We start from the raw sequence: 18,857 nt of genomic DNA, 5'->3' as shown, positions 1-18,857 counted from the left end.
AAAAACAAATAAACATTAAAAAAAAAAAAAGAAAGAAAGAAAAAAGATTCTCTCTCTCCCTTTGTCCCTCTCCCTTGCTTTCTGTCTCTCTCTCAAAACAAAACAAAACAAAACAAAACAAAAAAGAGAAGACTTCTGATTCACTCTAATCCCAAAATTTAACATGTGAAGAAAACTAAACTGTTGTTTATTAGAACATCCTTCAGGAGTATTCTTAATTTTTTTTATTGCCTGTTTTCTTTGTTATCCCATTTTGGTCTTAAAACAGATGCCAAATTATATAAGCAAAAATTTCTAAATGTATGTAGTCTACCTGGGGAATATATTTAATCTTTATTGACACTAAGTGTTATTAAGTGGCAATCAAACACAGACTTACTCAGCTGGTTTGTTATATTAAAGTTTTTTGTTTTCTGACTACCCTTTGATCTAAATAGGGGTCTTTCAGTCCAGTTTCCCCATATAATTGAGGCACAGTTATGGAAACAAGTTACTTAGGATAATTCTAAAAGAAAATTCTAAATTTTAAATGAATTGAAGCTCTCTTCATTCTGTATGAACTCTAAGTTAATTCTGTATAACTTCTTCTTCATTCTGTATAACTCTAAGTTAATAGTTGAAACACCATAACAAGAGTCAAAACTTACATGTTAATTGAAGCCTTCTTCATTCTGTATACTTTTAATAAGTTAATAAACCGAAACACCGTAACAAGAGTCAGATTATATGTGAAATAGAGCTATTGGCAGTTTGCTTGGCAGTAATTTCCTGATTCACAGGAGGTCAGGATTTCTTGTGGAAGATTTATTTTTTTATTCTTAGATCTGGATATGATGTTGATTCTTGGAGTACCTTAAGAAAAATAGTGCAAACTATTGTAGAGATTTGACATTGAAGAGATAGTGAAGTTATTGGGCTTCTCTATTTTACTCCCTTATCACTGTTCTTCAAGAATGCTAGAGGGGAATAGTTGATGCTTCCCAATCTCAATTATGTTTTTGGTTTCTCTTTCCTTGAGAGAGCAAATGAAATATTTGATTAAGGTCACTTGCTGGGACCTTAAGGGGCTAAATAAAGATTGATGGAGTTAGTAGATTGATTCATAGATAGGATTTTATTTATGAACTCCATTGAATTCATTGAACTTCAAGATTCTTTTTTTTTTTGGAGAGCGCACGTGCACTTCATGAGCAGTGGAGGGGCAGAAGGAGAGAGTGGGAATCTTTTTTCTTTTTTAATGTTTTATTTTTATTTTTGAGAGAGAGAGAGCATGTGTGCACGAGCTGGGGAGAGGCAGAGAGTGAGAGAGAGAGACAGAGAGAGACAGAGGATCTGAAGCAGGCTCTATGCTGTCAGCGCAGAGGTCAATGTAGAGCTTGAACCCACGAGCTGTGAGATCATGACCTGAGCTGAAGTCAGATGCTTAATTGGCTGAACCACCCAGGTGCTCTGAGAGAGAATCCTAAACATATTCCAGCGGGGCTTGATCCCATGGCCATGAGATCATGACCTGAGCCAAAAGCAAGAGTTGGATGCACAACCGATTGAACCATGTATGCATCCCTCAAGATTCTTTCTTGAAGTAGAATTTAATACTAAGATACACTATCAGAATTCTACAAGAGCCAGACACTTAGCTCCTAAGAATTTAGTTTAGATGGAAATCACTTAGTATAGGAAAAGAGATTGTATTAAATACACTTAAACAAAAAAATGTTTATTTTGAGAGAGAGAGAGAGAGAGCACGCGAACAGTGGAACGGCAGAGAGAGAGAGAGAATCCCCAGTGTAGAGCCTGATGTGGGGCTTGAACCCACGAAACTGAGATCATGACCTGAGCTGAGATCAGGAGTTGGATGCTTAACCAGCTGAGCCACCCAGGAACCCCTAAATACACTTTGATTTCCCGATTTATCCTCTTCCATGCTCATCTCTTTAAATTTTATTTTATTTTTATTTTTTTTAGAGAGAGTAAGCAGGGCAGAGGGGCAGAGGGAGAGAGAATCTTAAGCATGCTCCACGCTCAGCATGGAGTCTAACGTGGAGGTCGTGACCTGAGCTGAAATCAAGAACTGGATGCTCAACCAGCTGAGCCACCAAGGCTCCCCAAGCTCATCTTTGATACTTAACTTTTTTTTTTTTTAATGTTTATTTTTGAGAGAGACAGACAGAGCATGAGCAGGGGAGATGCAGAGAGAGAGAGGGAGACACAGAATCTGAAGCAGGCTCCAGGCTCTGAGCTGTCAGCACAGAGCCCGATGCAGGGCTCGAACTCACGAACCCCGAGTTCATGACCTGAGCCGAGGTCGGATGCTTAACTGATTGAGCCACCCAGGTGCTCCTTTAATTTTTTTAAAAACTGTTATATTTATTTTAGAGAGACAGTGTGAGTCGGGAAGGGGCAGAGAGAGAGGGAGACACAGAATCTGAAAGAGTTTCTAGGCTCTGAGCTGTCAACACAGAGCCCCATGTGGGGCTTGAACCATGAACTGTGAGATTGTGACCTGACTTGAAGTTGGTCATTTAACTGACTGAGCCACCCAGGTGCCCTTTGGGATACTTAATTGTAATAGAGGGTTTGGGATATTGAAGGGAAGTGTAAGGGGAGGCTTTTGGTGGTGAGGGATAAATGCTTAATAGTATATGAATGATTATTACTGCCTGATAGCAGAACAGAAGAAAGGTGAAGAGTTGAGTCATTTGTAAATAAGCTTATTGCTTAGAATTCTTTACTGTAAAGGTGTTTTGAAATAAAATGTTTCATTAGTAATGTGTAATGTAGGTGGACTGTACTTAAAGAAAATAATACCCCCTGTTTTTTATGATTTTATTTTATTTTTCTAAGTAATATCCACACCCCACATGGGTCTTGAACTCACAACCCTGAGAGCAAGAGCTGCACACTCCACAGACTGAGCCAGCCAGTCACCCCTAATAATACCCTTTTTTTACGTGAAATTCAGCTGTTGTTTGTAGTGGCATCTTAGGTCAGTATCACAGTAGTTAATTGGAAATTCATATGTGGATATGAACAGTACAACTATTCCATTAAAAAGCGTGGAAAGAATGTAGTTTTTAGCGTAAGTTATTAGCCCCTTCACATGTGGTTGTCACCCATAGGTACCAAAATATAAGTAATGTTCTCCATAAATCTCATGGTTGTTTTTGATCAGAGTGAGCTGATGGAGGCTTCACTATACTTAAACCCAGAATCCATTGATTGGTGATACCTTCACTGTAATTGTGGACACTACCTTTCTTTGCAGTGGTTTCTGGAAGGGAGGGTTCGATGATATTTCTAGTGTTGTGATGCACTTTTAGACCTAGACCTTTAACCTCTTCAGTTTCTCCTTTATTGCATTTCAGAGATGGGGCAGTACGATCTTGCCTGAATGCCATCTAAATATCTTTAGTCTTGGAAACCGAATTCTAATTTCCTTTCTCTTTTTATAATTTCTGTTTGTTATTTCTTTAATTGTAGATACATCATAACAACAAAATAAAAATGAGAAATAATTAACTGAAATTTCTTTTTTAAAAAAATGTTTATTTTTGAGAGAGAGAGAGAGAGTGAGTGAGGGAGGGGCAGAGAGAGGGAGACAGAGGATGAGAAGCAGGCTCTGTGCTGACAGCAGCGAGCCCAGTGCTGGGCTTTAACTCAAGAACCGCACGATCATGACCTGAGCTGAAGTTGGATGCTTACCCGAGTCACCCAGGCGCTCCAATTAGCTAAAATTTCTAACAAATTACTTGTCAGACTTTCTTCCCAGGTTGTTTTTTGAGGTTTATTTACAAACTTACATAAATTTAATTCTAATCAAAATTTTCTAAACACTAATATAAGTATAGTTTTTTAGTATATGTATATATGTTTTCTTTATATTACCATTTTTCACTTATAAACGCTTTGTAACATTTCATTTATTTAAAAAAATTTTTTTAATGTTTATTTTTGAAAGAGACAGTGCGAGCAGGGGAAGGGCAGAGAGAGAGAGAGAGAGAGAGAGAGAGAGAGAGAGAGAGAGAGAGAGAATCTGAAGCAGGCTCCAGGCTCTGGGCTATCAGCACAGAGCCTGACGCGGGGCTCGAACTCATGGACTGTGAGATCATGACCTGAGCTGAAGTCGGATGCTTAACTGACTGAACCACCCAGGCACCCCTCATTTATTTTTAGACTTTCAGATTTTCCTTAAATTTTTTTTTACTGTAAAAAGCATGTTGTTTCTTATTTTCTTTTGGAAATACTCTTTCCTTAGGATAGAATCCCGCAGTGGGATCAACACCATCTCTCTTTATCTATTACAGTCCTAGGATTTTATGGGCCTCAGTTTTGGCATGGCAGGTAGATAGAGAGTAAGGATTGAGCCAGGGCTGCTTTCAGGTTGGCTTGGATTGAGATGTTAGTAGGGCTGATTGCATGTTGCTAATTCAGAAATGAGAGAGAAGCTAGAGAATAGGTGTCCATTTTGTTTTTTAATGAGGCTCTGTAAGAATGATCCAAATAAAATTTGGTGGCATAAATCTATAGAGCCTCTTGCTCAGGTGACATTTATTCATTGATTCAGTCAATCCATCAATTAGTTACAAACATGTATTGTACTGCCAAGTACCAGTTTGTGGGAATAACCTTTGGAAAGACATAGTCTTTGTCCCCCAGGAGCTCACAATCTCGTGGTGGCGTCTTAGTGGCATCTTAGATCGCTGGTCCTGCCTCAGAGGGCTTTTTGATCATTTTAATGTTAAAGTTTTAGGAAAATTTAGATAAAATCATCGTAGATGATTAGTTTTTCCTTTGACATCTAGATTATATCCTGTTGAGGCAAAATTGAGCCTTAAACAGTTTCAGTGATCTTGAATTATGTTTGGAAGGTAGATAACAATTCTAAGAAGCACATAGTTGAAAAAGTTTGAAAAAGCGTATTTGCTGTTACATAAAATGTTTTAAAGCTGTTAATTTTGTACTAGCCATGAACAGAAAGCAAAGCACCGACATGCTTGAGGTTGAAAGTGGCCTCTCAGATCATCTTGCCTTTTGTATTAGAGTAGAAAAGCTTTGACCAGTGAGCATACCCATGATTGACTTTGAAAGTTCTTTCAAGATCAAGTTATAATTGCTTTGAAGGCTTTAAAAACTTAATAACTTGTTTCGTAATTGATGTGTAAGGTTTTATTTTGTCCAAAGGGGCAAGAGAATCTAAGATAGTAAGGAATGCTATATGTAGAATCCAGCAAACAAACTGATTAACCTTATGACTTTACTATAACTAACATACATGCTATAGGGCAAGAGTCAGCATAAGAGGAATTGATTTTGGACACAAAGTATCAAAATCACAAAGTCTCTGGTACAATGAAATTCTGTAATCTGAAGCCTAAAGGTAATGTAATAATGCGGTTCTAGTTAGTTGAATTTGTTTATACCGTGTTCTCAAGTTTTTGAGTGTTCATCAAGTCATTCAACCTTGTAAAAAATGTTGATTTAAAATACATAGTGGTTAAGGAAGATGTTCACCATTTGGGAGGCTGATACACAAATGGGGCTGAAGTACTGCTCTGATTGTCACTGTACCTCCCTAGAATAAACTGCCTTTTGATGACCGGGACGAATTGAGGGAAATCGTAACGGACAGATACGGGGCAGACAATTTCTGTAGATTATTCAGATATAGCTAGTGAATGGAATTCTTTCCTGTGTATAACTTGGATTTGATATCCTTTTTTCCTTTAGACCTGCTTCTTTCCTGTTGCAGCCAGTTTCATCATCGGGTAGAAACAGTGTTAGACTGCTTGAAAAGGTATATTTTAAAACAATTTTTAAGTAATTTTGGCTGTACTAACTTATGATAAAATATTATTTTTGTTGATATCCCAATTTGTATTTACACATTTCCTATTGCTTCTAAGTGGGAATATTGAAATTTTTTAATTGTGCCACTGACCATGATAACTCAAGAACCTCTAATGAAGATCAGCCATAATTATTATTATTCCATGTCTGTTTTCTTCAGGACATGAAGATAAGAACTCCTAGAGAAGGAAATGAAACACCTCCTAAGGAAACACCAAAATTTGAAATGGAAGGCTCTTCATCATCAAATACTGCAAGAAATACAGAGAATACTGCATTTGCAGGGTCTCTGCCAGCTAAAAATAGTGATCCATTCCAAAAAGAGCAGGATCATATGGTAGAAGAGGTTAGAAAAAGATTGTAATGTGTGTACTGAAATATCTATTATTTTCTCATTGGCGTTGAGATTGTAAAAGAAGTTATAATTATTGATTAACTGGGGTTAATTTGGGAAAGGAAGGCACAGATAATGAAAATCATGTTTAAAGCAAATTGGTCCTCCCAAAAAGTAGATGTAGATATAAACTTAGTAGGATTATATCCGTGGTTGAGAACCCATGTCCCAGTCTATAAATATCTCTAAAAGTAGAAAAATAATACATGTGTGATGTTTTTGGAATCAATCATTACGTAAATTGTTAGATAAATACACCCAATGATTATATTCTATTAAGGTAATCTAAATGTCTGTTGCTTAGCCAAGCTTCCTCTTTTTTTAAATATTAGAACAAAGACTATGCAGTATCATTATTATCTCTAAGCATAGTTTTTGTCTTTCTACTTTCTAGATGTTTAAAAAGTAATTAAATGCATCAAGATTGAGATAAAGGACGGAACTCCAATACCTGAATCAATATGCACCAAACCAAATTTTTCTCACAGTCTCCAGAAATATAAAGTAGCTGATTATTTTCTGGCTGCTTAATCAAATTCAAACAGTGCTAAGGGATGTTGTGGGAAACGTAATAAAAATAACATTAGAGAATGACTTGAGCATTTGCATAAACTTTCTGCAGTAAATAGTACAGTATTACTGCTGAGCAATAGTAGCATTTCACTTGCCAGCGAAAAGTCTCTTGTCAGGAAAAACCGACATCATGAGCAATGATGCATTTGATCACTTTTGAAATATATACAAAGTAGAAGGACGAAAACTATGCTTAGTAGTAAATCCCCTAGAGTTCTGTTTTCATACTGTATACTTTCTTTTCTCTATTTCAGAATGTATTTCTATGCCTTGTTTACTAGTTTATGTCTGGTAATGAGGTTTCTGGCAAAGAAGTATATTGTCTGGGAGTATTTTATTTGTTAGTAGAAGTGTTATTGGGCAAATGGATTATAAATAAGAAAAATCTGCTTGCTTTAAACCTAGTTATTTTGGCAAATACAGAATTGTCAAGTTCAAAGATGTGGCAGATAGTAGCTTAGGTCACTGTGTAGTTAGAATTACCTCTAAGTCTTCTCAGGTATAAAGATTTTTACTTTTTCTTTCCTTTATATGGGATATCCAGTTAAGGAGGGAGGAAACAGTTTTGTATTTGGTTTCACCTTATAGGGTCGTGCCTAGCAGACTATATAGAGGATTTGGGAGCTACGTTTTTGAGTGGCTTTTCATGCCAACTGCTCTTGGAGGGGTTGCTAACCATCAGGTGCTGATTTGTTCTCATCAGGGCTTTTGTTGCATTCTACCAGTGACTGTGGTAATTTTTGCTTTACTTTTTCTGTTTTAGGTTGCAAGGGCAGTTTTATCTGACTCACCACAGCCCTCTAAAGGAAAAGAACTAAAATTACAGGAACTAATTGATACTCTAGTTTCTAACCCATTCTTAACAAGGAACCAAATTCCCCGAACGCCAGAAAATTTGAGTAAGTTATAATGATTTCTGTCACTTATTTTCTTTCTCAGACATTACTGTTAGAACCAGGTCTAACATATAATCTAGAAACTCACTTTAACTTTCTTTTCTAGGGGGTAGGGAGAAACAAATAAAATTTTTCTGTATCTTTCAGTTTAGTGGCAATGGCTCTTAATTTGTTTTGATGTAAGGGACTTTTATTGAAGTATTAAGTGTGGGTGTTCTCACTGATACGGCAATTTGTAAGCAGTATTATGATGCCCTGATACTCTACAGTTTTGCTTTTGTTGTTTTACTTAGCTCTTTCCTGGAAAAAAGTTGAGCATTTTTAAAACACCCTCTCCCTCCACATCTGACCTGCGATCAACATTTATAGAGTATATAGGCTAAGTCCTTCCAGTCAGCAGCATCAGCCAAAAATAGTGTGTATAGAAATCTTTTCTACCCCTTCCAAGCTAGCTAGACTGCCCAATACTTTTTTCTTATAACCTATAATCTGTGTTGGCAAAATTCTGATATTGTTGTCCATATGAAGGCACATCATCCTAGTTGAATTAAATAAAATTTCCATTTTGCTGCTAGAAATGACATATTCAAAGTTAACTTGATTCAGTTCAGGTTGAACCTAGCCACAGCCTAGATCAGTGGTCAGCAAACTACAGCCTGTGAACCAAATCTAGCTTGCCCTGTGTGTTTTTGTAAATAAAGTTACATTGAACACAGCCTTGCGGATTTGTCACCATATTGTTTATGGTTACTTTCATGTTATAGTGGCAGAATTGAGTAGTTGCCACAGACCGATGGCCTGCAAAGGCTAAAATATTACTATCTGCCCTTTTCATTTTTTTTTTCTCTATCTGCCCTTTTCAGAAAAAATTTGCTGAACCCTGGCTTAGATGGACAAGAAAATATCTTTTTATTTTTATTTATTTAAAGTTTTATTTTATTTTATTTTAAAGTTTATTTTATTTATTTAAAGTTTATTTATTTTGAGAGAGAGCGTGCACATGTGTGAGAGGGAGAGGGGCAGAGAGAAAGAGGGAGAGAGAATCCCAAGCAGGCTCCCCTCTGTCAGTGCAGAGCCCGACCTCCCGAGCTGTGAGATCATGACCTGGGCCGAAATGAGGAGTTGGACACTTAACTGACTGAGCCACCCAGGCATCCCAGAAAATCTTTTTAATGTATATAATTTCTATGTGCTGTGTGCAAATATATGCACATTTCAGGGACAGTTTTTGTTATTTATGTGTGATCAGTTGGAGAAGGAATTCTTTGATGTTATTGTTCTTTGGTTTGTTGTGGAGTCTTGTCATCCAGTGGGCATATCTGTGGAACATATAGTGTAGTCAGTAGGTTTATATTGACCACTAGAAATGAAATTTTTAATTGCATGCTCTGTTTGGGACTATTAGTAAATTGTGTTCTTTCCCCTTTCATTTAATTAGTAAGCGAAATTAGGAGCTCATGGAGAAAAGCTGTGGAAATGGAAGGTAACAGAAGTACAGAACTAATACAGATGGATACCGAAGATAGAGAAATATCACCAGAATCCTTACCTGTGTTGCAAAATCAAAGAGAATTTAGCAGGACCAGTTTTCTCTCAGCAACCTCTGTATCCGATTCTAGCCACTTCCATTTGCCTGAAGAGAAAGTTGTTTCCGATTGCCTCAAGTGTGTGCCTCAGAAACATGCGGGGACCAGTCACATTGGTGGACTGTCAACACAACATCAGTCAGATGTGTTAAACAAGAAAATAATGGACAAGCAAGGTTTGGAGTGTGCAGCGTTACAGAACAGGCTTTTAGAAACTAGCCAAACAGAGACATTCTCCCCTGCTGTAGGTAATAGGAGAGTTGTGATGGGCAGCAGTGAAGAGGAACATGTTAAAATAGCAGACCACTCAAAAGCTTCTTACAAAGAACCTCTCGTGCATAAAAGTATGTTATGGGACTCTTTTCAAGTATCAAGTGGAATTAGTTCCACAAGTTTAAAGGATATTGATTTTGGCATATTACATGAAACTCTTCCAGAAGAAGTTGGTCACTTAAGTCTTAATAGCTCCACTAGTACAGAGGCCAATTTTAAACTGGAACCAGATAGTCCTGTGCACAGTGGCATTTTTCCCGAGGATGTTGTGGGAGAAAGACCGACTACTCCAGAATCAGACTTTAACTTACAGGCTATTTGCCGTAGATATGAAGCTCTGAAAAAATCTCTGTCCAAGAAAAGAGAAGAAACTGACTTTTCCAATCCTGAAACACTTGAAAGACACAAACCAGAATTGAGCCCTACTCCCAGAAACATGCAAACAGATGATATGCTTGACTTTTTGAACAGTCATGATTTGCACACTGACTATACAAAACCGTCTTTACGCATGTCCCTTGGTGAAAGGAAACAGTCTCTTTCACCACTAATTAAGTTTTCTCCAGTGGAACAAAGATTGAGAACCACAGTACCATGTAGTTTTGGAGAACTTCTACCTAACTTAAAAGGTAAGATTTAACTAGACCAGTGCATATTGACTTATTGACGTTTTCTTTCAACTTCTAACAGTAGTATGCAGTGAATGCTACAGGACCTTTATTGTGAATGTGACAAAATATGCTCTCTGTTCCTTCGACTTGGATGAGAAGAGGGAACGTATCACTTCTGTTCTTTCTTTCTCAATCTCAAGTGATGTGTATATAGTTTACAGTAAGTGTGGGACAGGGGTGGAAAATGAAACCAAACCAGTTGCTTTTATAATACAAAGAAATTTTGTCAAAATCTTGGCTGGTGGAGGATGGTTCTAAAAATGTTGAGTAATGGGGGCACCTGGCTGGCTCAGCTGGAAGAGCATGTGATTCTTGATCTTGGGGTTGTGAGTTCAAGCCCCATGTTGGATGTAGAGATTACTTAAATAAATAAAAAAAAAATTAAAAATGTTGAGTAACAACTATGTTAAATATCATTCTTGTAATAATAAGATATCAGTGATTGCTTTGAAATAAATTTGAGGGGGATGGGTGACAAAATAGGATAGGTTAGTATATTAGTTTCCTGGGGCTGCCATACAAAGTACCACAAACTAGGTAGCTTCAAACAACAGAAATTTATTATCTCTGGAGACAGTAAGTTCTGGAAGCTAGAATCCAGAATCAAGGGGTTGGCAGGGCCACAGTCCCTCTACAGCCATTAGAGGAAGATCCTTCTTGCCTCTCCCAGCTTTTGGTAGCCCCAAGGGTCCCTTGGCTTATGGTAGTACAGCTCTAATCTCTGTCTCCATCTTCACATGGCTTTCTCCTCTTGTGTGTCTCTTTGCCTTCTTCATAAGGACACAAGTCATATAGATTAATGGCCCACCCTACTCCAGAATGACCTCTTCCTAACTGATTATATCTTTATTGACCCTCTTCCCAAATAAGACCATGTTCTGAGGTATTGGGGTTAGAACTTCATATTTTGGGGGGACACAGTTCAACCCATAACAGCACTAATAATAATTGAAGCTGGACTAATCATAATTCTCTTGACTTTTGTATATTCGAAAATTGTCATCATTGGGGCGCCTGGGTGGCTTAGTCGGTTAAATGTCCGACTCTTGATCTCAGCTCAGGTCATGACCTCATGCTTTTTTGTTTGAGCCTTGTGCCGGGCTCTGTGCTGACAGTGCAGAGCCTGCTTGGATATTCTCTCTCTCCCTGTCTCTCTGCCTCTCTCCTTCCTGAGTGCTCTCTTGCTCTCTCTTTCTCAAAATAAATAAACTTAAAAAAAAAAAGTGTCATCATAAAGATTTAAAAAGAAAAACAACCCTAATCTTAAAGCATGTTAGAGCAAATGTAGATCCGGTGATATAGAGTCATTATACATCACTGTGTTTGCCAATGATAATTAAACACTCGTATATTGAAAAGTATTCTTAGAGGGATATATTGATACTCTGAGGAAAGGTATCGCAGTGAGAATGTTAATTTTCATCATAGGTATTGCATGTGAACTTTTTATTTAAGAAGACTGAAATTTGCCATTACTTAGAATCTGTCCTATTTAATTTTTTCTTTGTAATGAATGTTTACTTACCATTTTCTGTTTTTAAAATCAATTTTGCAGAAGAAGAAGTCTTGAATAAGAGCCTTGATGAAACAAATCTCCATCAGACTTGAAAAGATGAAAGCAGAAGCCCAGTTAATTCAACTATGATGTACTTACATTTCAAGCAGTGTCACAGGATCAAAACTGGTTTATAATTTAAATACACGTTGGAAGTGTAACTCTTCTTTCAAGGCCTGAAAATCCTAAATAATGCCTTTTAGCAAACATTAGTTTTTAGGTAAAGAGATCTTTGGATTTTCTCTTTGTATGGATATGGGGTTTAAATGTGAAGTATTTGTGAAGGGAAGCAGACCTCAAGTTATATGAAACCATTTTGATTCCTTGAATAATTTGTAAGCGTTAAGTAAATAGCAAATAGTAGTTTAATTTATTATGTTATAATTTCAGTTGATTAACATACACATGAGTGGTTTTTGATATACTTGTATTAAGTGGTTAACATAATAGCCATTGAATATACTGACCTTTCATTTTAGGGAAATAGAGAGCTTTTATTGTTTCTTTATGGAACATTATAGTACTAACCAAAAAAAGTGAGAAAAGTAGTGCCTTGGGATGTGTAGTCAAGGTGAGGAAAATTTAAGTTTGGGAAAGCTCTAAGCAGGCTTAGTGATTATTTAAGTAGGTTTGTCCTGGAAAATGTTTGATGGAATAAAATGTATGTGATGATAAGTGAAGACTGGGGCAGAATGAATTTAGATAAATGGAAAATGATGGAAGACGACTAGACACTTTTAAGGAACACTGTCACACTATAAATCCATTCAATGGGTTTGCAGCAGATTTATATTTAGTCTAATTTAGACTTTGAGAATTTAACCCCTAGTTTTATATTTTAACAAAAGATGTAAATTAAAAAAATTTATTAGTCTCTGTTTATTGTTGGTTTATTTGTGGGGGGCATGGTTTTTAGGGAAAGGAGCTAATTTTGATTGTGTTACTTCTCAAAAACCATCAGTTTCCCACTGCCTATGAATAACCTCAAAATAACTTGAGAAAACTGAATTTGGGGTACTTGCTTAGTTACACAGTTAAGTTGGTGGTGAAGCTAGGATTTGACCCTATTTTCTTTCCTTAATATACTACAAGACCTTCTGGAAATAACTAAAAGGCCAGGATAAACAATATGGCAACAGGGGTTGGCCTGTTGATCTTCTGGACTGAGTGGGGAATCAGATGTGTGGCCACTGGTTCAGTAACCTCCCTCAACTCTGTCATGCCCTCTGGCTGGGAAAATGGCTTATCTCTACCATCCAAGTGTATGTATACCATTGACTTCTGTGAACCAGGAGGAATGAGCACGCACTGGAAAGGTGATAGCACTTAACGGTACCCTGTCTAGCCCCAACTCTTAAGCATTAAAACCTTGTTCATTTGTCAAGAAACTGTAGAGGAGAGGAGATTAAGTTGAAGGGGGGAGTTCTGGAAGTAGATGGGCTTAATTGTTCATCTTTCTTCACTCTGGCCTTTTCTCAGTTGTTTGACCCCAGTTTGAAGGCCAGTCTTTTTGTGAGAAAAGACAGAAGAAAATCATATATAACTGCCTTATTTGCTGTGGAAAAGAAAGAGGAAGGACAGCTAGCTTCTAAGGTGCTATATTCTTTTATTAATACAACAATCAGTGACTGTAGGTCTACTGGGAAACTCTTCTATAGTGTGCCCTAAGAAAATGCACTAACCTGTAAATCCAAAATTAACATGGTAGGTTGGAGGTAGGCCTATCATATTAGCATCTACAAGGTGTCAGGGCCATTCCTAGACATAATACATATTGTTTCATTTAATTGTCATAACTCTTAACTGTAAGATAGAGATTATTATACCTATTTTACAAAGATACTGAAGGTAGGGAGCTTAAATGACTTGTCTAAGATGGACTCAAGGAATCATCTGAGAACCTAAAAACTGGAGGGTCGGTCTGTAGGTCTTAAATGGGGATTAAGAATCTACATTTTGAATATGCTTCCCTGGTAATTCTTAGGCTCAATAAAAAGATTGAGAACTACTGCTAGGGGGTAGAGTCACATTTAGCCTTGGGGTACTTTAAAAAAGCAGGTACGTTATTACATATGTACTGCTTTAGAGGTTAACTAATAAGGAAACTCAAGTTCACCATTAAGGGTCAGAGGTCCTTAATTACTGAGAATCAAAAGAACAAAATATCTCTGGAACAGTATGGGTTTACAAAAACCACATTATTAAGTCAGACCTGTGATAAGTTGGGAGTTTTGGCATTCTTTTCTGTCCTTTCTTTATATGCCAGTAGTATAAAAAATATCTCAGATCTATCTTTTCTGCTAAACCATTGTGGTTATGACTTCAGCTTCTTTATCCAGTATTGCCTGCATAGCTACCTTTTGACCTTAAGGGACTGTTTTGATCACTTAATTTAAAATTTCATTCATGGTTTATTGGCAATTCCAGGATAGAGTTCAATTTTACAGGCATATAAGGTTCTCTATGTAGATTCCTCTACTCCCCCTTCCACTATCGTTTCCTATTTTTTTACTTCTGAAGAGTTGGTGAGCATGGGCCTTTAGAAATCTTAATTCACAATTACAGCTGTCTTTTAGGGCTCAGAACAAATCTTACTTTCACCTTTAAGTCTTAATCTACCCCTTCTCTGCAATCTATGGTTTATCTTTTATTCATTTAGTATTTTTCACAATGCTTTTATCATATTTTATGGTTGTATGTGATCTTCTCAGTCATAACAGATTATATACATATAGACATATATACCTATGTAGATGTAGGAGTTGTGTGTCCACACATACATATCCTCAGGGGCCATGGATCATCTTTCGCAAATACTGAAGTATTGGAATTGTTTTCTTTGCCTATGTAAATTAAATTAAAATGGTAAAGACTTTATTGCTGTAAATGTACCTTTTCTCGTTACATTCATAGGTTATACAGAACGTACCTTGTTTTATTCGCTATTAATTTGTAAGATAAAGGTGTGTAAATTGACTTCTATGTCAACTTGAAACTTTAGTAATGAATGACAAAACGTCTTAATATTTTGTCCTAGTTGTTTTAAATGTTTAAAGAGGACAAGCATGTAATGTTTAACATGAAAAATGTTATCAGTCAAATGGAATAAGTATTTGAGACTAAAAAAGACATTTTGGGGGAATTTAATGAAAAAAAAATACAAGTATTTTGAAATGATCCCTTACCATCATCTATTAAGTCAGTTTTATCTAAAGGAAAAAAAAACCACAGGAATTCTTGAGACTTTTATAAAGGAAACCTTTTTTTTTTTTCCCTACTCTTAGTATACTAAACTAAATATTTAAGGACATTTTCTTTAATGTAAAAGTACTTGCAAAGGTAAAATTCTCTTTCACATTATGTTACAGATAAATAGTTCCTCTTTCTCCTTATGCACCGTGAAAGTCAAGTCCACATGCTAAATTTAAAATATTTGTGAGTCCTCTATGGGACTATTTGTAACTATGTTCTACTTACTATAGTCTTGAATAAACACTCAATATTATACCACCTGGCTCTGGAATTTCCTATATAATATCAAAGAACCATGCCCCACAAATCCTAAGATGATCACATATAAAGGTATATCAGAAGGGTGCCTGGGTGGCTCAGTTGGTTAAGGGTCCGACTTTGGCTCAGGTCATGATCTTATGGTTCTGGAGTTTGAGCCCGCTTTGGGCTGTGCTGACAGCTCAGAGCCTGGATCCTCTTTCAGATTGTGTCTCTCTCTGCACCTCCCCCCTCTTGCATTGTGTGTCTCTCTCAAAAATAAACTAAAAATTTTTAAATAAAGGTGTATCAGTAACTTGATCAACAAAAGAAACGAGATCAGTGATTCAGGTAAAAGTATTTTTTTTTTGCTGCCATTTTAATTAGATTTACTAAGTGTATTTTAAAATGATTTTAAAAAGGAAATCTATCCTTAAGAGTTTTTAAAATCTGGAGTCTTTATACTAACTTACTGCCAAAGGCCCCAGTTAGAAGAGTTTAATAACTTATATCTGAACAGTTTCTTACTCTTCATGGGTAGGGACTTTGTCATCCACAGCTGCTGCTATAAAGGGTTAAAATGAGTTTATAAAGCCTTGGAAATCCTAAAGCTCTATTACTTACATTTAATGTCTGTATACAAAGGTAATGCTTCGTTTCTAAAATGAGAGGTGAGAGGAGTTGATCAGAGGTGTCTTGGCTCTAAAACACTCAGATTTCATTAAAAGGCAGCTGGAATAAGATGTTTTAAGTGTTTTCTGATTTCACTATGCTGCATTGCCAGTCCAAATTAGGAACCTTGGAATCCTTTCCTAAAAACTGGTAATCTAAGAATCTGATTCAATATTACCCAATTTCCACATAAAGATGGGGAAGTGATTTTGCCTGTAGTGAATGAAACACTATTGAGAAGTCCCTGAACTCACTGGGCTGCGGCGTACTTCATCTGTAAAATTGGGATTATATGGAGGATACAATTGTACAATTGAAAATCTAGGATTTTTATGATTAACTTTTCTGTTAATGGACGAAGTAGTGGGGAGTAATGGTTAGGACAGGGATAGGTCTGCAATACCGCTTGGGTTCAGCTGTATGACCTTAATAAGGTCATATCCATTTTCTTGCCTATTAAGAGATTAAAAGTAATTTGCCCCAGGTTGTGTGGATTAAAGAAGAAAATACGCATCAAATATTTTAAGAATATCTGGCATTTAGTAAGGGCTCAGATATTTAGCTAGGCTCAGTCTAGTAATTTGGGAGTAGGTAATCAGGGGCCGGTTAGAGAGAGAATGGCTCAGGTGGTGGTATTCACAGTTGACACAACATAGTGTCAGGCACCATTCTAAAAGCTTTCCAGGTTAAGTTTCTTTTTTTTTTTAAACAATGCTATAAATAGTGCTAGCCTTACCCACATTTTACAAATGAGACAATAAACTCAACTTAGGTGGTGTAGCCTCAGAGCCCCTACTCTAATTGCTGTGCTTACAGCTGGTGTGAAATATCGCTAAGGTGACAGGAGCTCAATCACAAAATTAAATTCACCAGTTAAGCAACACTTGTGGGCAATCAGAACCTTTAGGTTTACATTACATTTTAACCACCTTCAAATTATTTCAAATAAGACCGTATTTTAAATTGCTAACAGCGAATGTTTATTCATGATCGAAGCCAAGAAGAATTTATAAATGCATTTTAATACCTTGCTGATAAAATAGTAACATTCCATCTTTGCAATCTTGAAAGGAATACAGGAAGATACTGTAAAGGCTTTAATGTGTATATCTATTATAACCAGGTAATCAGAACACACACACGCACACGCACACACACCACCTACTTTAGTGTTACACCATACCAACTTTTCAGAAAGGCCATCTTGAAGGTCTACTGGATAGCTGAGTAAATAGCGTTCAAGGTTTAAAGACGGGGCGGGGGGGGGGGGAGTAGAGAAGAAAGAGATGGAAGTAGTAAGCAGCACACATTTCAAAGCCCACTTTTAAGCACACGACAATTATGAATATTACAAAAAAAAAAAAAAAGATGCGGGGGCGGGGGAAGGCAATTCAGCATTTTCTGAAAGAGCATTTGGCAACATTCAACGCATAAGGAGGCTGTGCTTGGGCCCATCCACTCTCTCAAGCTTCTCAAAGTGTTTCCTGGCATTGCGAATGTTGATCAGGGTAGCCGCAGAAGGGATCGACGGATCCGACATAACAACCATCACGTACGTGTTCGATGTGAAGATGTCGATAAAAGCGGCGAAGTTAGAATTCCGAACTTCCATGCTCTGGAAGGAAGCGGCCAATTTACTGCAGCTCAGCTTGAACTGCTTAATGATGTTGCTGATCTTCTCAAACCGGTGGACGTCACGCTGCTCTTTGCACTGGTAATGGGAAATGACCAAGAACGTAGCTCTCTCGAACAGCAGGACTTCGTCCGCCTCGATAATTTGGGCAAAATTCCTTAGGTTCATCTCCAGCTGCTGAACATTGGGAATCAGCTGGTAGACGATACTGGACCAGGCTTTGTACAGCGTTTCGTCCCAGATGGAGGTTCGAAAACAAGCGCATTCCAGTGGGCGAGACAAACGCCTCAGGTCTTCCTCCCGCTCTTTAAAAATCAGGTCACGCTGATCCTCCTGAACCAGATCCATTTTGTGCACCAAGCAGAAGATTTTGGCATCCGGAGAGTTCTGGAGGATGGCCTCCAGACACGACTGGTAATAATGCATATCCTTTTCCAGTTCGCGGCTTTCCACGTCAAACACGTAAATCAAAACCTCGACATTACGGAAAATGTTGTCTCGCTGGCTGGTGAAGTAATTTTCCATGAAGGTGTCCTGACCGCCACAGTCCCACAGGTTGAGCACCAGGTTGCCTAGAAATCGGACGTGGGAGTGCTCCACATCAATGGTGGCACCTAGGCGCCGGGTGTCGCGAGCGATATAATTTGCAAAGATAATCGAGCGCATGCTGGTCTTCCCCGACCCGCTCTTCCCCATCAACAGCACCTTTTTCTTCATGGCTGTATTTGGCATCACCCGCCGGAGCCGCCGCGGACTGGGCCTCAGGGCGCGGCCTAACTGCAGCGCGGAGGGAGGGCGGGGTCGGGGCTTGCGGGGTCTCCGCAGGCCGGGCCGCGCAGCTGTGCAGTCGGAGAGGCAGAAAGCGAGCGATCTGGGCTGGAAAGGCCGCAGCGGGGCGAGCTCTTCCGCGGAGGTGAGCGCCCTGGGTGAGGCGGCTGCAAAGCTTCGCAGAAAAGCTCGCCTTCCGGAGAGCGGAGCCGCGGCGTCCCGGCTGCCACCCACTTCCGGCGGCGATCTCGCGAGAGCGCCCGCGCTCCGCAGTCACTGCCCCACGAGCTTTGAGAAGCTGCTCTTTTAATGAAACCAAGCAGGGCGCACCCCCGAAAGATAAAATGAAAGGGGAACCCAGCACTCCGGTGTCGCGTTTTTCTTTTTAAATAGGGTTTAGGGTTGCAAGGTGTACGCGTGCGGTCGGTTGGGAGGATGCTGCCATCTGGTGGCCGAAACTCGCCAGCAGCCACAGCTCGCTTTCAGAGCGCGGTGTGCTT

General features: G+C 38.2%; 2 protein-coding genes and 1 non-coding gene across 3 annotated transcripts in view; 2 read left to right on the top strand and 1 right to left on the bottom strand.

Moving 5' to 3' along the window:
• Positions 1 to 11,911, top strand: part of HAUS6 (HAUS augmin like complex subunit 6) — a 35,469-nt gene extending 23,558 nt beyond the window's left edge. The window contains 6 exon segments of the mRNA XM_025935212.2: positions 5,728 to 5,794; positions 6,008 to 6,193; positions 7,578 to 7,713; positions 9,149 to 10,198; positions 11,796 to 11,822; positions 11,825 to 11,911. Coding sequence (XP_025790997.2) covers positions 5,728 to 5,794; positions 6,008 to 6,193; positions 7,578 to 7,713; positions 9,149 to 10,198; positions 11,796 to 11,822; positions 11,825 to 11,856 — 1,498 coding nt within the window. The 3' untranslated portion in view covers positions 11,857 to 11,911.
• On the top strand, positions 5,516 to 5,646 carry LOC112851805 (small Cajal body-specific RNA 8). The gene has a single exon (XR_003222821.1).
• A 5,048-nt stretch (positions 11,912 to 16,959) lies between the features above and the next one.
• RRAGA (Ras related GTP binding A) lies at positions 16,960 to 18,594 on the bottom strand. Its single transcript, XM_025935053.2, has one exon. It carries the CDS (start codon positions 18,319 to 18,321, stop codon positions 17,380 to 17,382), a length of 942 nt encoding a protein of 313 aa, XP_025790838.1. The 5' UTR covers positions 18,322 to 18,594; the 3' UTR covers positions 16,960 to 17,379.
• Positions 18,595 to 18,857: the final 263 nt, after the last annotated feature.

This window comes from Puma concolor, chromosome D4 (assembly GCF_028749965.1).
Source record: "Puma concolor isolate L17-30 chromosome D4, mPumCon1.1.hap2, whole genome shotgun sequence".
NCBI classification, from domain to species: domain Eukaryota; kingdom Metazoa; phylum Chordata; class Mammalia; order Carnivora; family Felidae; genus Puma; species Puma concolor.
This window is presented reverse-complemented; position numbering and strand designations above follow the sequence as displayed.

Coding starts and splice junctions, on each gene's coding strand:
- RRAGA (XM_025935053.2), bottom strand. CDS start 18,321: ATGCCAAATACAGCCATGAAGAAAAAGGTGCTGTTGATGGGGAAGAGC.